The sequence below is a fragment of the Penaeus japonicus genome, unplaced genomic scaffold (genome assembly GCF_977035675.1).
Source record: "Penaeus japonicus unplaced genomic scaffold, GWHDUDI00000001_assembly GWHDUDI00000017, whole genome shotgun sequence".
Taxonomy (NCBI): domain Eukaryota; kingdom Metazoa; phylum Arthropoda; class Malacostraca; order Decapoda; family Penaeidae; genus Penaeus; species Penaeus japonicus.
Genome location: NW_028234419.1, coordinates 10,169,269 through 10,189,268, shown reverse-complemented (window position 1 = coordinate 10,189,268; position 20,000 = coordinate 10,169,269). Strand labels below are relative to the sequence as shown.

General features: G+C 46.2%; 1 protein-coding gene across 18 annotated transcripts in view; it reads right to left on the bottom strand.

Moving 5' to 3' along the window:
• Window positions 1-20,000, bottom strand: part of LOC122251066 (zinc finger protein rotund) — a 788,340-nt gene that overhangs the window by 27,754 nt on the left and 740,586 nt on the right. For 11 of the 18 annotated variants that reach the window (XM_086545944.1, XM_086545940.1, XM_086545941.1 and 8 more), the window contains one exon: window positions 8,898-9,166. In XM_086545944.1, coding sequence (XP_086402070.1) covers window positions 8,898-9,166 — 269 coding nt within the window. The remainder of the gene's footprint in view (window positions 1-8,897; window positions 9,167-20,000) is intronic. The other 7 variants (XM_086545946.1, XM_086545945.1, XM_086545948.1 and 4 more) reach the window with 1 other exon arrangement.

Here is a 20,000-nt window from a genome sequence, read left to right as displayed (position 1 = left end):
TGAAATGCCCGACGAAAAGACTGGGCAACGAACGGGTATACTTTAGCATGGGGGCTATCTGAAATATGTAGTCAAACGGGCGGCGTATAAAAAAGACCGTAAAAATTGGTACCAGGCCATCAGCATAGCCACTCAGAAGACAAAGCCAATTAAGGTCATTATAGTTGTAAGTCTGACCTGTACCTATGGTAATGAGTTCACATGTATGAGTAATTGACGACTGGATGTTGGGTCTGTCGAACGAGTGGCAGCAGCTGGAGAGATAGCACATGTGTTAACCTTACAGGCACACTATTTATCCATATAGAGGTATCCTCGGACGTCACAATGGCAGCCAAAAGTTCCGGGGCGCAAATTTAAAAGCAACTCGACACATATTCCCCCCCGAAACAAGCCATATACATACGTAACTCTTGATTTATGCCAACAAAGTGGACTAAATGAACAAATGACTGAGGCCAAGCATTGGTCACAGCTGTTTTACGTCCTGCTTTGCCCCTCTATTATCTTTTATAGACCGTGCTCACCTTAGTAAATATGTAACAGATTATTACTACAAGGCAATTAACTCACGTGACCTGGTTCTTTAAATACGGTGCAACGAGCGGGTCGAAGGCATGTCTCGCCGAAGAAAATGGAATATATTATTTAAGAAAACGGACCTTTGCCATTTCTGTGTTGACTACAGTAACCCGGCGACTGGATCCCCTAGTTTCGCCTTTCGTTGTAGTCTGGCCAGAATACGTCATTTCTGCTTCGATCACAATATTGAAATACTATACCTGTTCCTCTGATAGAAGTAATACGTTGGAATAGAATAGAAGTAGTAGGTTACAGAATATAACAATAACAAACTAGAAGATATCTATGTACAGGTATCTATCTGTTTCATTTGAACCAAGAGTATTTCAGCATGACTTAACTTCTTCGTCAGCCTATAAACCAAACTATAAGCAGTTAACGTAGATGACCCCCTGCTTTGAATACCCATTGAAATATCAGCTTTATGATGAGTCACGCCTCGTATTTTTGACCCTCGTAACCCTGCGTGGATCTCGGTTCTAATTGCGTCGGTGAGCTTCGATTCGCGATCCCGCCGAGTGTTGTCTTTATTCTTCTGGGAATGTAATTACTTTTTGTGTGGGCTAGGCACATCATGCAGATAGAGCAGTATTTCTTAACCTTTTTACCACCATGCCCCACCTTTCACAGTTGATCTTTGCCATCACGCCGCCCATATCTTCGTGCAAATTATTGAAAATCCGAAAGTAATGGTGAAATCAAAACATATATTCTTATGCTCCCGGCTCCCCCCCCCCCCCTGGGTAAGATCCTGTAGGACATGGGAACTGACTCCCTTCTCGCATCTACTTCCCTATAAGTTTAACGAAGACTCCTAGACACAAGCTCCAACCCTTCACATCCCTCTTACGAAAAGTGTCTCATGGAGGCAAAGTATAATAACCACATTGTTGTATTACACCCACCAGCAAGATCCATATCAACGAGCTGACATAATGACATGACCACAAACTCTCGGACTCGGACCCTACGAGATGGTCGTGACAAGTACCCGAAGTCCGGTACTACAACAGGAGGAGGAGGACCTAAGTGTACAACAGCGAGTGAACGGTGACGCCACTGTTTGTCGTGTAACGTAAGAATTACACGGCACAAAAGCGGAATCTGCCAGTCACACACACGACACAGAGGGACCCCGTGCGTATAACGAAGAGAAAGTTCAACAGTCTCTTATCGGTTCCATCTTGGAGGATGTGTATCACAACCCGGCTGAGCTGGCCATCTCACCCACCGAGGGACAACTTGCTCGCAGGCAACTGGGTAAGGAAGAGGGGGATGAGAGGAGAGAGAGGAAGGCCGAGGGAGAGGGAGAGGAAGACTTTGACGGGGATATAGGCGAGGGATAGAAAGTATGTGTGTGAATGACTTAGAGAGAGAGAGAGAGAGAGAGAGAGAGAGAGAGAAGGGGGAGGATAAAATGGAAAGAGACTGGAGCGTCATATTCATTGTTTACATATATCTCCTCCCATCGTTTATTTTGGATTCGCCTCATTGCCAACGTCTCAATAACAACAAAACAAAATCGTAGTGCGCTGCTTCCTCAGCCAGTATTTACAATAGATATCCGTTCTTGCGCCTTCCCTCCCTCACGAAACTCCACTTCCCTTCACCATAAGAGAGAGAGAGAGAGAGAGAGAGAGAGAGAGAGAGAGAGAGAGAGAGAGAGAGAGAGAGAGAGAGAGAGAGAGAGAGAGAGAGAGAGAGAGAGAGAGAGAGAGAGAAACCTTCACTATGACAAAGCCCTTGCATGCACTCTTCCCTACTTGTCCTCGTGTCCTCTTCCCCTTGACTCCCCTTCCTTCCTCATCTCTTCCGTTCCCGTCTATCTCCTTCCTTCTTACCCCATCGTTCGTCTCTCCTCATCTTCCCTGTCCCTCCTCACCCCTCCCCTTTCTTTCCCTTCCTTCCTCATCTCTCCCCTCCCTACCTTCACCTTCCCTTCTCTCTCCAATCTACCCATCCTAACCCATTCCTTCCTTCCTCTTCCATCACCCTCCCCTTCCATCACTCTCCCCTGCCCTTCCTTCCCCTTCCATCGCCCTTCCCTTCCCTCGCCCGTCGGGTTGTCACACTCCCGCAATGTGACCAAGACAAAAGACTTTTCTCGGAGACGTCACATTCCTTCTCGGACGCCTTGGAAAGAGGAGGAGGAGGAGGAGGAGGAGGAGGAGGAGGAGGAGGAGGGTCAGGGGGGGGGAGGAGGAGGAGGTGGAGGGTCAGGGGGGGGGAGGAGGAGGAGGTGGAGGAGGAGGAGGAGGAGGAGGAGGAGGAGGAGGAGGAGGAGGAGGAGGAGGAGGAGGAGGAGGAGGAGGAGGAGGAGGAGGAGGAGGGAGGGGGGAGGAGGGGGAGGAGGAGGAAGAGGAGGAGGGGGAGGCGGGGGAGGAGGAGGAGGAGGAGGAAGAGGAGAAAAAAGAGTAGGAGGAGTAGGAGAAGTAGGAGAAGAAGGAGTAGGAGGAGAGGAGGGGGAGTAGGTAGAGGAGGATGAGAGTGAGGAGGAGGAAGAAGAAGAAGAAGAAGAGAAAAAGGAGGAGGAAGACGAGGAAGAGGAGGTATAGGAGGATGAGAAAGGCGACGACGAGGAAGAAGAAAAAGAAGAAGGAGAGGCGGTTGCGACTCGGGCTCCTGGTCACCTGTTGCTCGTAGCCAAATATCTTTTCTCTCCCTCTCCCTCTCGAGTGTGTGTGTGTATGTGTGTGTGTGTATGTGTGTGTGTGTGTGTGTGTGTGTGTGTGTGTGTGTGTGTGTGTGTGTGTGTGTGTGTGTGTGTGTGTGTGTGTGTGTGTGTGTGTGTGTGTGTGTGTGTGTGTGTGTGTGTGTGTATATATATATATATATATATATATATATATATATATATATATATATATCCCCTACTATTCGCTCATATTAAAGATAATTCAGCAAAAGTGACTCTAAACTTTCGCCCTAATGAACCTCCGTGTCAAGGCTCCCCCTTCCTCTGCCCCTACCCCCTGCCCCTCTCCCCACCCACTTACGTCAAGTTCTACAAGTGATTTTATAGCGGTAGTGTTGGCTAAGGCGGATTCGTCTTTCAAAAGTGTTGTCAGTGGCCTTAATGAGGGAGTAAAATCGACCAAAAGGAGATAATGATTGATGGAGTCGAAAGAAGTCACACGAGAATGAACGTGAAGCTTACGAGGAAAAAAAATAAGAAGAAAACAAAAGCATATATTCACACATAATAAAAAAACAAACACTCATTATTTAATTAATCGAAGCTTGGATTCCCGATAAATCGCCCTTTCGGTCAACACGAGACTTGGACCGACCACAAAGATATCAACTAAACGTGTATGGCATGAAGAGTCGAATGCTATAGCCGCTCTGGTCTTGCTTGAGGGATTTTAAGTGCCCTATAAAGACATCCCTCGAGATGTAAAAAGGATATGTTCCTTAGATCCTTCACGGGAGAGTAGCCAGGGAACGGTGGGGGTAGGAGATGGGGGTGGGGAGGGAAGGGTAGGAAGAGGAGAAAAAGAAGGAGATGAAGGATACGAGAGGGAGGCACGAAAGGAAGGGATAGGGTGCGATAGGATTAGGTATGGTAGGGCAGGGGAGGATGCGTGGCGTAGTGTGTGAAGGGGGGAGGGTGAGGAAAGGGACAGAGCGGGGGGAAGTTGGGTACGATAATACAAGGTGGGGGAGAGGTAGAATGTTTGGTGGAGTGTAAAGAGAGGTGGGGAAAGAATAGGGGAGGAAAGGGCAAGTAAGGCAAACGAGGAGAGGGAGTGAAGAGGAGGGGGTGAGGTAAAACAGGAGCGGCGTGGGGAGGGGAAGGGGGAGAGGGGGGAGAAGGGTACGGCAGGGGATGCTGAAAGCGGGGATTCCTGTATTGCGAAAGAGCACTGAAGTCAACTGATATGCCATCGCCTGCAATCGAAAGCAGATTCTCGAATGGTCTTCTCATTTCATCATCGCTTTTATCAAGCACAGCAACATAATCCTCGCACACCAAAAAAAGAATCTCATTCATAAATAACACCTCACAAGTGAGCACAAGAAAGCGGAGAAAACTTAATATTACAAAGCAGCCAGCATGGAGGGTACGTACGCGAGAAGCTGCATGCCAGAAATGGGCGTGGCTACCAAGCTTACCAGAGCACCGGGACACCTTGCATTCACTATATTCATTGCCATCACCATAAGCACCATCAGCATTACCATTCACCATGACGTACCTCACGCTTTGAACCATTTATTTTCACTATCATTCGTCAGCTGCATTCGCTACACAAAAAAGATTAGCATATCTGTATATTTCACTTTAGTTTCTTATAGTGCAGAGACGTTCAGAGAATCTCAAACGGCAGCAACAATGCAAGCTCACTGCGAAAGCACAGACCAAGCAACGGTTCATGGGTACTATCAACATACCTCGGCAACGTTCCTATTAACATAACCACTCACGACGTGCTTGGAATATCAAGTTATACATTTACAGAGGTCGAGAAGCATGACATACTTGTTCCATTGATAAACAGCCAAGCAATGACATACGCATGCAAATCGGCAGGAGAGTATAAACAAACAACTAAAGCCCAGTTCACTCGCAAAAAAATGCCTGCGGCATCTCAGGCTTTCTAACACCAGTATTCACACATAGGTTGGTTGGCAAATGCATGCACAATTGCACACACGCGCTCGAGAACACGCACACCCACACGTAAACACACAAGCACACGCACATACATTCACACACACACACAGACACACACACACACACACACACACACACACACACACACACACACACACACACACACACACACACGTGATAACAATTCTCTCTCTCTCTCTCTCTCTCTCTCTCTCTCTCTCTCTCTCTCTCTCTCTCTCTCTCTCTCTCTCTCTCTCTCTCTCTCTCTCCATTTCTACTAACTCGCTTCTATCCAATTCTAATTTCGCAACATTTCTCCTCGCCCCTTCCAGCTTGCCCTTAGTTCTCGGAATGGTATCGTTGGGTTGACTAAGACAAAATAATCACTGCAACCTCGTACATAATTCCCTTGACCTCATCTTGGCCTAGACGGGATCACTGATGGGCACTTTGTATCTATATTTTCCTACTTTCCTCCTGTCCACCCCTCCTCCTTCTCTCTCTCTCTCTCTCTCTCTCTCTCTCTCTCTCTCTCTCTCTCTCTCTCTCTCTCTCTCTCTCTCTCTCTCTCTCACGCTAAATCATGCAAAGTGTGTGTGTGTGTGTGTGTGTGTGTGTGTGTGTGTGTGTGTGTGTGTGTGTGTGTGTGTGTGTGTGTGTGTGTGTGTGTGTGAGAGAGAGAGAGAGAGAGAGTGAGTGACTGTGTGTATGTTTGAGTGTGTTTGTGTGTATGCATGTGCGTGTGCGTGTGCGTGTGTTTGTGTGTATTAAGTTAAGGTGCACCAATAATGGGAAAAGACAACGCTTGGCAGAGAAAGTTCGGGAAATGCCACAAATGAAATGGAAAAGCAACAGAGTAGAAAACAGAAACTAGGAGGCGCATGGAAATAATGATAATAGTTGAAAAGAAAGAATGAAAATGTGAGGTAGGAACGGGTAGCCTATTATCTTTCCGAGAAATCAGTCTTGACGTCTGGTGGTTGACACTGCAGGAAGCGATACCGAGTATTGGTATCAGTGTCGCCAGTGTCCGAAAGGCTGAGCGATACCGAGACACTGGCAAAAGGAATTCGAAAATGTATTTCCAACCGCCGCAGGCACGGAGTGCACACCATCGAATGTTTTTACAAGGTGAGTTGAAATTAAGAAACAAATATGAAGTATTTGGCATTTCATTCCTATATTCTTTCCTATTTTAATCAATCAAGCGCATGTGCTTTTAATGACACAAGTGCGGCTTCCTCTGAGCAAGTGGCTAGCGCCACCGGCCGCTCCATCAGAAGCCTCTCTCTCCATCTGGGCCAGCCAGCGCCGCACAGGTCGCCGTCGCCTCACTCGCCGCCTGGCCTCGGGACCTCCGAGTAGAAATTTCTCCCGTGTAATAGCTGGTGTCGGCGGGCTGCAAGGACCTGCAAGGTGACCTAAGCACCATCGAGCAACAAGAAGACGGGAGGAAATGATTCCTCGCAATTAAACAAATTGGTTGAGATTTGATTATATATTTCGTAGACACATTTTTTTTTTCTTAACCTCGATATCACTCAGCGTGATTGACAGAGGCCTTGGAATTTTAGTCTGAAGTCAGTATTTATCGTCTGGAGTCTCCTTGATATGAAACCAGCGGCGCGGACTCGGTTTGGGCGGCTACAAGACAAGGCTTCTGAAAGTCCGACCTGAACCCGGGCGACCTAGCTCTGCTGCTACGGCTCATGCAAGTCGAAAATGTAACACTGCTATAAAACCGGCCACTCAGTGAATATGTACCGGGTTGCTTGGCCGTGTTTTTGAGAGGGCGAAATGAAACCTCTACTGTACCCTAGCTTCCAGTTCTTGATAGTAGATTTTCACATCACGGTCTTTACTTTCTAAATATTTCTATATATCAGAGGCCAACAACTGTCCATAGAACTATTGCATTGGCAATCTTTAACTAAAATAGCGCACAAAGCGAGTGTTAAGCCGTGGAAAACCCGGCAGCGTGTTGCGTGAGCCTTGGGATGGCCAAAAGGTATTGTAAAGTGGAGATTAGCAGGCCTGCGGGCGGGGTGTGTGGGGAGGGGGGAGAGGAGGGGTAGTTAAGTTCACTTCTGCTGCTCTTGCGACGCTCTTACTACCTCTTTCTCTCCCGCTTTTTAATTTTTATTTTCGTTACGAAATCTTCCTGTTTGTTGATTATTATAATTACCATCGTTAATATTATATAAATTTTCTAACTAGCATATCTAGCATCATCTTCAAATAACCGCTGCCAGGATAAAACAAATCGCAAATCTGGGCAAGTACAAAGGCCCTCTGCGTATTACCCATCAAAAAAAAGGCATATAAATTCGGAAAAAAGACATCTTGGACTTTAAAGTTTACGTGCCACTTCCGCTAGCAGGACACATCCCCCCATCCCCCATCAGGGCCCCACCTTCCCTCCTTCTCCCCCTCCTCCGCTCCCCCAGACACACGCACACGTAACACAGCGTCTCCAAGTAAGAGAAAAACCCGCTCGAGTCCGGTCCGGAGCTGTCAAGTCGCCGCTGCAGTTCCCGTGTGCGATTAGCCCCTCGCCCGCAGCTGGGCTGGTCAACTTTCATCCTATAGGTGATAAGGCTTAGCGTATCATTAGAGAGCACTTTAAAGAGACCCGTTTGCGCAGCGGCCGACACGCACGCGTTCGAGAGCCGGTGGCGGAGGCAGGCGGGCGGGCATGCAAGAGAGAGAGAGAGGGAAAAATAATAAAATCTGAGTATTGTCGGGTAATTGGGCTTTCGCGAGAAAACATACATCCATTTCGTTAATAGATTACCGAAGTAATCTATCAAAGCCACGGCTCTCAGCCGAATTATCCATCATTCTTATTGTCATGGGGTCGGGGGCGAGTGGGCGAGGGAATTATAAGCGAGGATAACAAGAACTAAAGTCATTCCGCATAACAAACTGAACTATCAGAACTTACAGCACAGGCACAGGTTGCTGCAAGAGAAGAATCTGAGCTCGCACTGATAGTTGAGTTGCATGTAGCAGCAGCTGACGTCCGTGGCACTAGCAGGGCCGTGGACCGAGGCTGACACAGTGAGAGACTTCTGACCTATAAGGACCCGTGACGCAACCCCGGCCGCGCTGGACCGTGGCGGCGAACCTTCAGTCTCTTGTTATAGCAATCTAGAGAGCCAAGGCTGCGTCCCCCCCTCTCCTCCCTATCATGGCTTCCTGCCTCCTAAGGCCAGTCGACGGGGGTTTCACGCTCCAGCCCCTCCCCCCCCTTCTCCCCTTTCCACCCTATCCACCTTCCACCCCCACCCAATCGTTACCTGTCACCACTGTCACCATAACCAGTCAATTGGGGCAACTTACGGCTGGGTTAGCTTACATCGACTAAAAAAAACTCAGGGTGGAAAGACATCTAATGACGTTTCCCTACAGAGCCACTAGGCCCCGGGCATGGCTTGCAAATACCATTAATTGGAGTTTCAAGTTACCGATAAAATGGCAATCTGCAACACGAACTACATCCTTGTGCGCATTCCCACCCTCAGAGCCTGGCGTGCCCCATCACAATGACGTCTCTATGGCGGCAGAACGGCGTACGTGACCAACCAAGAGCAAAGACTTTCTTTCAATCCTCCAAATAGAAACATTATGGACAGCGGCATGCCCCCTCCCCCCCCAAAAAAAAAGAAAAATAGGAAAGAAAAGAATAGGTGCTAACCTCGGGACCTACCTGTGGACACATCTTGCACTGGTACTTCCGAGCGGAACCGTTATTGGGCGGGTTTTGTCCGATGCCAGGCGGCGTGGGCGGCATCTTGGCGGCGTTGATGGGCTGGGGGACGATGAGCATGGAGGGCGTAGACACCGTGGGCGGGGAGGCGGAGGACGCCGACCCATTGCTACGGGCGTAGAGGGAGGCGGGCGCCATGTTGTGCGAGATGTCGAGGCCCCGCCCATCCAGCCGCTCGTCCAAACTGTTGGGGTGACCTGGAATGACACGGGAAGGGGTCAGTCGGGGTTTTCACAGTATCAACAATTACATTAAAACAATAATAATATACTTAATGATAATAAAGGTGCTACTACTGATGCTGCAGCTGCTGCTGCTATTATTAATACAGGTTCTACTACTACTACTAATGATAATAATAATGATAATAATGAGGATGATGATTAGCAGTGGTAGTATGTCTACCATAACTACTACCAACTAAAATTAAACTGCCTCACGCAACGCAACTGTAAAACATCCGCAGGCTACCAAAGCCAGTATCCATATAGTATCGTCACTTTTCACACTGGAAGTTATTCTGACAGATTAACCAGTTTTCTTTTAAAACTCTGGCGTTCATCAAACTACTATATAAAAAGTGGTCAAAGGGTACAAAATCGCAATTAGTGAGTTCAAGATGCACAATTTAATCTATGAATTTATAATTGCCATCAGTAAATTGATCTAGAAAAATATCTTCACTTGATTGACCTTTCCCTATACACGCAAACGTCTATCTTATATAGGTTTCCTTTCACTCAGAACATATAATTTACGTGGAGATGCAATTAAGCTTTAACCACAAAATACCTATTCACAGCAATCATTCCAAAAAGTCAACAAGTCAAAAAGTCCCAAAGAAAAATATTGACTTATGAAATATGACAGACTGAAATGTCAGTCAGCTAAAACGATGTGCTTGTTCATTAGACCTCAAAGGCACTGCAAGAAGTACATTTGGTATAGTACTTTAACTGCTATGACCTGATTATGCCAAACTAGTTTTACAAGACAATCATTCAAGCTCGGCTTAGAGTTTCTCCTCTTGAACAATTAGATCAGTTAGATTTTCTCTTATAAACGTTTTTTTTTTATTCAAAAACTCTTTAAGGAATACCTAATATTTGACTTTTTACGCTGACGAACAGTCATACTTATACAACGTTTCGTGTCACGGATACATATCTGGCACCAAAATCATGTATTCTGTACTTCCATTAAGTGGTCTTCTTTACACAGTACTTTTGGCTCATTGTTTTCAATTCAATTTACTTTTTTATTTCCTATCCCTCCCCTTTCGCTGCACCCCCCCCCCACACACACACGAAAGCGACCGCAACAACCTTTATTTCCACTTAGTGACGCATACCCCTTGATGAGTTGAGTAACGTGTTTTCGGCCACCCACTGCTCTTCCATTCTTTACTCGCCTCCACTTTTGTCTATGAAGGGAAGGGGGAAGGGGGAAGGGGGAGGGGGGATGGATGAGGGTTGGTGTTGGGGTTGGCGGGAGGCAGTCTCAAGGAGAGCTTTCACTGTTGCCTGTCCGCTACTATCTGGTCGGGTAAGGTTGGCACATCTCTTTCTCGAGTGTCCTTCTTAGTATCATTGATATTGAGATATATTTTACATATACGCGATGCTATATATCGAAGTTCACGAAAACATACAAAACAGACACCGACACACACACACATGCGCACAAAAGTAGAAACACATATATGAATGGCTATATACATACATACACATAAACATAGACACAGACACAGACACACACACACACACACACACACATATATATATATGTATGTATGTATATATCTGTATGTATATGCATATATATATGCATATTATATATATATATATATATATATATATATATATATATATATATATATATATATACATATCACCTATGCCATGACTAAGCAGTGTTTTCATTGCAAAGAGAGCAAACAAAAGCCAGCGGCAGAGAGCAAAGCACAGTCAAACAGACAGGCCACGGGGCGGCGCAGTCACAAGGGACACAGACAGGTGAACGGCACGGGCCGCAAACAACCTCACCCACAACCCCCTCCTCCCCCTCCCCTCTGCCCAGTCTCCACGCCCTCACTCGTACCGTTCGCTGCAGCTTTTTGTCCTTCCTCGGTTACCTTACCCACCGCATCCGAATCTCTGACTCTACAACAGGATTGAGTCGCCAAGACATTGCTTAAAAAGGAGGACCAAAATGGAGTATATTTTTTCTTAGATGTGATGCTCTGCCAAAGCAACGCTACCGTAACTGTAAACAAAAGCTGTAACTAAAGCTTCCCGAAAGACGTAGACCTTCAGCGCAATCAAGCGGCAGCAGAGCGCGGAGGAGGTCGCTGTAGATGGATGCGGACGAGGCGTTCAGTTCTTGCACACGTGGAGTGGGTGTTCGCACAAACCGAATATCCTTGAGAGGAATGTCAAGGAAAGACACGGGGGGAAAAAATGCCCTGGAAGCTGGCGTGTTTGGGCGGAAGGTTAAGTCAACGTGGCGGGACCTTTAAACCGACGTGGGGTTCCGGTTCCTTGAGGCTGAGAGAGACTTTGTCATCGAAGAGCTTGGCCGAGAGCAATAGATTGATTGATTGATTCTTTGTCTGTGCTTGTCTGTCTGGTTGTGTGTATGTGTGTATGTGTGGTGTGTGTGTGTGTGTGTGTGTGTGTGTGTGTGTGTGTGTGTGTGTGTGTGTGTGTGTGTGTGTGTGTGTGTGTGTGTGTGTGATGAAAGTCCACATAAAGAAGCACACAAACAAAAACGACCAAGAACATGTACATCCCTTATGATAACACAGGCAAAAAACACATTTATAAGAATGGCCACCCACGCCAGCCGCACTAACTAAAAGTCGCTGGTATGCGTACTAGACGACCTCCCCCGCCCCGCCCGCGGGCGTAAACAAACAACACAGCGACACTGGGTGGGGAAAAAAGCCTTATGGCGCTGCTGGGATCTTGTTTGGGAGTCTCGTGTGAACTTCGGCATTTGACTATGATTGGCTAGCTTTTTTTCAGCCCGGAAATCTGAACACGACCACTCAGATGTTGGCCCGAGGGCAGGGCGCGGGGAGGGAGGTGGTGCCTGGAAGGGGGGCATAGAGATCTTGGTGGTGGGTGTGGGAGGGAACACAGCGAGATGAGGAAGTGAGAATAGGTATGGTAATTAAAAGAAAGTATTTTCGTAATCCTCAGCTTGCGTAATGATGATTAATATCGTCTACAGCTATGAATCAGATAGAGGTCAAAACGTGTGGAGTCTGTTTAAATTAGTTAATTCTTAATAATACCAAATAATCACTCGAGAGCAATTGAATCGAAGGACGCCCAAGCAACCTCTTCCTCGGTATTGCTTCAATGTGGACGGAGGCCTTCAACGGGTGCAAATGAATGCAACATTGCCTAAATGCCATAAACACCACCTCCCGCTACGCTTGTTTTGAGGACTCACGCTTACTCACACACTGCACGCGAGTTTTCACGCACTTACGGACAAAATGCTGACCTATATTCGAGTATAAAGTGACTCATATTTCTGCCACAGCACGCCAGATTCAAGAGAGGATTCGAGGCCGAGACTCCGTACGCAACAATGCAAATCAACGAACAATTTAGGGCATGCATACCTCGTAACAGTAAGTTCGCTATGCCCACGCTCTCCGGCTCACCGATTTTAAATGTCTTAAAAAGGAGCTTTCCAACCTTCCCGCACCTTGGGTTTGTATATGGACATGAAACGTGTTCTTTCTTCCGTAAAAAAATAGAAAAAACAAAAGAAAATCAAAGTTGACTCAGTGATCTGAATGAAACATTACTTTTGTCAAATCGTTGATGTGCGTGCCTCTTAAAAAACGTCAGAGTAAGATTATACAGGAATAAATGGAAAGCAGCTTGAGAGCTTGAAACCAGTTTGAGCCAATACACGTGGGTGAAGATAATATTGCAACAAACAAGAACGCGGTCTTAAGGCGGGAGGAGAAGGAGGAGGAGGAGGAGGGGGAAGGAGAATGAGCACAGATCACAACTCCTTAACCTTGTACATTGCGTGTTTCCGTGGGTGCTGCCATTCAAACTCTAGAAGCCTTTTCCCCCCTCCTTCCTCCTTATTTTTTTTCTAAGCATTGACATCCTTTTCCGCTTTATCCTATCCACATCCTCTCATCTCCGTCTTGATGTCAGATTAGCACGCGATTGGACCAACCGTGAGATAACTGTAAAAAGATTCTTTAATAAAAAAAAAAACATATCCCTTACGACGTATGCGCCACCGTTACCTTAGCAACGGTATTTTCACCTCCTCAGGATTCTGTGCTGCCAAATGGGTATGTTCCTATCACTAGAAAGGCAAAATCCTGATAGATAAATGAGAAGACAGATATCCAGAACGATCCACAGACAGTTAGACAAATAGATATAGCAAGAAGGAGAGAAAAGGGGAGGGGGAGAGAATGGAGGAGGGAGGGAGAGAGGAAATGCGAGGAAGACAGAGAAAGAGAGAGAGATGGAGAGTGAGTGACAGAGTATATGACAAAGAGAGAAAGGGGATAAAAATAAAGAAGGAAAGAAAGACACAGATAATTAGACGGATATATCAAGAAAAAAAATTAACACAAACGAAAACCTCTGCAAACGATCAAACAGAAAGATCGACACAAAACAAAATGCCCCAAGGAACCAACGAAGGAAGGAAGGACAACAACACAAGGATTCCTCCCTCAACCTTCGCTATCTGCTCTCTGCCCGGTGCTAGGTCGAGGGATTGAGTGTCGCGCCAACACTCTTGGTTTGCGATTGGCATTGATAAGTGTGAGGTTCGAATGTCTCTTCAAACAGGTTCTATTATACATTTTAGCGAGATAGGAAGACGGATTTTTACTCTTCCTTTCAGTGATACTTGTGGAATACGGAGTACTTGACAGCCCACCCAGGGTCTGGCCTGATCCCATCCGTGTGATTTTCGGGTCGTCGAAATGCTATGACGGTAATAAATGATGCGTGATGATGATGATGATGATGGTGAGGAGGGGGAGGAGGAGTAATGCTAATGAAGAAGATGATGATCTTTCTGATTATGATGGTTATGGTGCTAGTCTTTCTGATTATGATGATTATGATGCTGGACTTCTGATTATGAAGGTACTATTACCACTTTTACTATTACTACTAATACTTTTAATAATAATGGCAATAATGCTAATACCAAGAACAGTAACAACAATGGGAATAATGATGGATATCATAAAAAAAGGAAATGGCTTCGAACATCAAGATCCTCCTTTTAACTACCATTGTATTACTTTGAATGTCGGCCACTCCCGGCTGGGAGACTCTACCCTCAAGGAAGAGACAAAGGTTACAGTTACTTAGACATTTCCTGCAAATTCACTCAACACGGACCAAGAGTCCAGTATCAAGCAAACGGTCTCTCTCTCTCTCTCGCTCTCTCTCTCTCTTTCTCTCTCTCTCTCTCTCTCTCTCTCTCTCTCTCTCTCTCTCTCAACAACAACAGTACCTTTCTTTAAGCTGTCTTCGAATATTATTTTGTTTCGATTTTCTCCGGCTTCCCGTTATTGACAAACACGTATATACATTTTTTCCTCTCCTTCTTCGTCCACGCTTTCTCCGTGTGTATTATTATATCTCCGGAGAGAGATAAAAAAAACGAGGAACCATGACAATGTACCACAGCTTACTTCTGCTCCGTCATAACCAAGAGGAAAAAATCGAAAAGAGACGATAATCTCCTACACTCTCCAGTGAGAGAGAGGGGGGAGGGGAGAGGGAGGAGGGGAGGGTGTGAGAAAGAAACCGTTAGCTTATTATTACACATTGGCATTCTGTCCTCTGAGATCGCTTGCGAAGCAATGGCGAGTTCCTACAGCGCCACTTCTTGCTTGCAGTCGCCGCTACGTCCAATCCACCTCTTCCTCCGTCGAGAAGATCCCCCGTCGCTTGATGGGAGAACTTCCCTCTCATTCAGAGTTCCATATGATCCTTCGGAACGCCAGGATGATATGATCCAGCTAGCACCCAGGAACCCCGCTTCTTTCCCGCTCTGAGCTGGCCTGGTCCGAGTCATCAGTCATAGTACTCGTCAATTACGGTGTCCAAACCGCCCATTTTCAGGCTAGCATCCCCCACCCCTTATTCCCCCCACCCTCCTTCACCACGAGCTCCTCCTGCGTCCACCGTTCTCCTTCACGGTCGTTCGCTACACCTCACCCTGCTCTTAAGTCTCATCTACATCTGCCTGCGAGTTGTTGATTGCACACTCACTACGGACGCCTCTATCGCCATTTGTAGCAGCGGCACGTACTCTCCTCTTTATCTTCCATTCCTCCATTGTATTTTCATTTTTCTTGTCATGCTCAAGGTTGTAACGTATGCCCAGCACATCTCCCACTCTCTCCCCCTCTCCCATGCTCCGCGAGTTGCGATGTGCATTGCGTCACACAGGCAGTGTAGGGGTCGAGTGACAGGTCCGCTATCTTGACCTAGTAACGCAACCCAAACACCTTTCGAGAGCGAGGGGAAAAGCGTTTACCTCCTTGTCCTGTCCACTGCCGTCACACTGGCGTCTTCTATGACGTGTGCTCATCGCCTGCGGGATTGGGAGGGGGAAGGAGGAGGCTCCCACCTCGTGCACAATGGCTGTACAATGTAATGGACACGAACATTCCGCTATATGAATAATGCATTTTAGGGAACGGCCATGTTATTTACGTTCCTAAGGAAATTGCACTTAACTGAACTATAATATTTGCGTTTCCACAAAGACCAAACAAGTCCTTGTTAACCGTTGATAATACGTAACATTAAAAATGTTCCTTATCAGGCATTAACATCCGCATATCCCCAACACGAAAAGTAAAACAAACGCATACACATGGACCACGAACAAGGATAAACCACTAGTTCCTCTACATAAAGTCGACACCTCTTCCCTTCAAAAAGACAAGGAATGTCCCTTCTTAAAAAAATAACATTCTAGTCATGGAAATCTAACAAACAGGGCGAACCGCAGCCTCATTACGGAATCGTGCAGGGATCACGAAGTTGTTTATTCACCAGTAAATCAATACTTCTGTAAGAGGATAGGTCTGTATCCCCTGTCATCACGACCTACGCAGAGCAAACAGGTAATACACCCTCTGCTCCTTACTTTTATATGCATTTCGTCATAAACACTGGTACAGACACAGTAGCGCTTGTTTAATGGCGAAAATGAACATCCCTATGGTGATGATGTCTGCTATATCCTTGGATCTGCCTTAGCGTGTAACTGTAGAGTGACTACGAGACGGTATCCCGGGGGAACGGATGAGAACATGCACACTTATATGAACTTCCATATCAAGCGTTCGTTTGTTGCATTGAAAATAAAACATAAATAAAAATACTTACAAGAAAGAAAGAGAGAAAGAAAGAAAGAAATAGAGAAAAAAAGGAAGAAAGAGTGATAGACAGATAGAGATAGAGGAGAGAATAACAATAACAAAAAACAAAAAATCGCCGTCCCGCAAATAGGAGTCAACGCTCCCGTAAACTGATCAGTCGAACTTTTTTTTCTTCCTCCTCCAAAGTCAGTAACCAGTTTCATTTCAGTTATTCCATCCAGCAACATACCTCCCCCCTCCCCCTCTCTCCCTCTCCCAAATCACCTATTTCATACCGTTCTTCTCTTTTTATACTAAAGTAGGAGGAGGGCGGGGGTGGGGGGGTAAGTGTGAGAATGTGGGAATTTATCGAAAATATATGCTTGTCATTCTTCTTACAGAATCCGTGGATGTGGTTGACTTATTTATCTATTCCTTATTTATCTACTCCTCCTCCTCCTTGTCATCATCTACATAATCGTTATCATTATTATCATCATCATCACTGTCATTACTATCCCTATTATTATCATCTTTACTACTACTACTAGTTGATACTGTTGTTACCATTATCATTATCATCATTATCATCATAATCATCATTATCATTACCATCGTTATCACAATCATTACTATCACCATCGGTAACATTTCACCGCACAATGTCTTCACGAAACCCTTTCGCCACGCCCCCTTCTCCAACGCCCCATGCCCCTCATACTACATCCCGAAGATTTAAAAAAAGTCGCAAGAAATAAATAAATACAAATATAGAGAGAAAAAGAACAAGGAAGAAGAACACAGCACCTAATCTGAATGGTGTGCAGTGATCTCGGAGGCGTAACAGAGGGTCAAGCGAGAGGTCATGCTGGGGTGAGGAAGGTCAGACGGCGCGTGCCCGGAGCTGTTTTTATCGGCAGGGGAAGTCGGCGCTGTGTGCAGTTTTCATTATTTAAGGAAGAAGGAGGAGGAGGAAGGTGAGGAGAAGGAGGAGGAGGACGGAGAGGAGAAGGAGAAGGAGAAGGAAAAGGAAGAGGAGGAAGAGGAGGAAAAGAGAAGAAAAAGAGAAGAATAAAAATAAGGTAGCGGGAAGAAAACTTCTATAATACCCTAAAATTGATAATATAGCAAAAAAAAAAATATATATATATACAATAAAAAAAAAATAAGTGAAAAACTAAGCAGAGGAGAAAGAAAAATCAAAGAAGAAAAACAAAGAGAGAAAATCCCGCGTTTCCGCTCTTAAACGACACGAGACGACCGATCGAACGCGAAAGGCAAAGCTCGCTAAGCAGATGAGTTGCAGGTTGAGCTTACGAAGAGCGACGTCAACGCCTGATTCTCATCCGAGAAAAGAGAGAGGAAAACAGGAAGAGGAAGAGGAAGAGAAAGAGAAAGAGAAAGAGAGAAAGAGAGAGAGAGTGAGAGAGAGAGAGAGGGGGGGGGATGGATGGAGGGAGAGAGGAGAAGAGAAGGAGAGAGAGAGAGAGAGAGAGAGAGAGAGAGAGAGAGAGAGAGAGAGAGAGAGAGAGAGAGAGAGAGAGAGAGAGAGAGAGAGAGAGAGAGAGAGAGAGAGAGAGAGAGAAAGAGAGAGAGAGAGAATAAGAAAGAATGAAAACATAAGAATAAAAAGAAACCGAAAGTCCAAGGAGGGAGAGGAAAAGAGTGCGTGCAGAGGAACTGGCCTCACCCTAAGTGCTCGCTACTGCCCAGCGGCGGGTAATCCCTCCTCGTGGCAATTGTACCACGTCAGACTGAATTGGAGGCTTTTTCATCCAGCAAGCGCATGGATGAGAGGTGCTGAGGCAGTTGATGGTAGGGGAGAGGTTTGAGGAGAGAGAGAGAGAGAGAGAGAGAGAGAGAGAGAGAGAGAGAGAGAGAGAGAGAGAGAGAGAGAGAGAGAGAGAGAGAGAGAGAGAGAGAGAGAGAGAGAGAGAGAGGAAAGAAGAGAGAGAGGAGAGAGAGAGAGGAGAGAGAGAGAGAGAGAGACTCGAATACCACATCACGACGACGCATGACGACCTGTCACATCCGGTCTTAAGCATCGTCAATAGCTTGCCACATCCATCCAACGCAAACCAACCAACATGACTGCATGACACGTCACTTAAGACTTTAACAAAAATAAGAAAAAAATACAAAGAAGAAGAAGAAATGGAGGAAAAAGAAAAAAGATACAAGTCAAGACAAGAGAGAAACTCGAAAATCGCTCTTGAATTTTTCTTTCTTCGTCCGACCAAGAGCAGCCGTTCGAATCAGCTGACCACAACACAAGCGAGCAGCGCGGGAGACTCTCGGATCCGATCACCACAAGACAACCCCTTTGCGCTTTAATTATATTAATCGTGTACCCGTCAGACCACTAGTTACGGGGGCAGGGTGCTCGGGGCGAGAGGGGTGGGTGGGAAGAGTGGAGAGGGTACGGGAGGGTAGGGTAAGGGGGAGGGTAGGGGAGGGGAAGGGGATTGGATGGGAGGGAAGGAATGGGAGGGGAGGGGTGTAGATGGGAGGGGAGAGGAGAGGAGGGAAGGGGTGGGGGGGAAGGGGAAGGAAAGAGAGGAGGGAACGGGAGGAGGAAGGGGGAGGGAAAGGGAGGAGAGATGACAGGGAAAGAGAAGGGGAAGGCGGTCATATCTATAGAGTATGTAATGCTAATAATTTTCAAGGCCTAATAATCATACAACTAATAATAATAATAATAATAATAACAATAACGATGATTACCATAATTTGTACAATTATTAATCTTATTAGCACTGTTATCATTATTACTTGCAATACTATAGCGAGTAAGAATTGAAAATAGAAAACTGAAAGCATGCGGCCAATACCCCTGACCGTAACCTAAAATCCGTTTTGAACTGTAGCTAAATATTATGAAATGAGAACTTAACCGATGAAATATTATGTACGTAATGAGGGCGGCATTGCGTTCCTCTCTCTCTAATAATCCATCAGTGGTCCTCGCAGGCCCGGGACTGCATCACTCAGTGCCCACGGGTAGGTTACCACCACATACCAAGATCGTACTGCAGACCATTGTGTCGCTATTTCATGAGCAGGTACTGCTTTGATGGCTTATCTACCTGCTTGTCAGTCTGCTTGCCTGCCTGCTGGCTAGCCTTTATCTACTGCTCTGCCAGGTAGCCTGTTAAGCACGCTGCTTGCTGACCTGCTTTCAGATTATGCCGACACGAATTACATCCGCCACTGCATTCCTGCATGACCTGTATAGGACGCCGCTCGCAGCCTGCGCCTTCTCTCGCGACAGCCTGCGGTTCCACGGGCCTCGAATTCATGGACTCAACCGCCACTGTGTACTCAACAATCACCATGAGTCATGATCGCGTGAATTAACCTTACGACGACTGTTGACTCCGTGAATCAGCTGCCTCCTTCAACGACTGCGGGGAGGCGAGCTGGGTATTTAAATGACCTTCCAACTGTTGTCTTGAACACTCAGCCCCTGAACTGTGCCAACACGCCGGGAGAAACTTTGCTATGACCCAGCATTATAAAGTTGGCTGTGATCATTTGTCCGTTCCCTGCCCTGCTACCTTTCCTCCTGACGTTGCTCCACCTATAACCTTTTGCTTGTGCTCTCTCTCTCTCTCTCTCTCTCTCTCTCTCTCTCTCTCTCTCTCTCT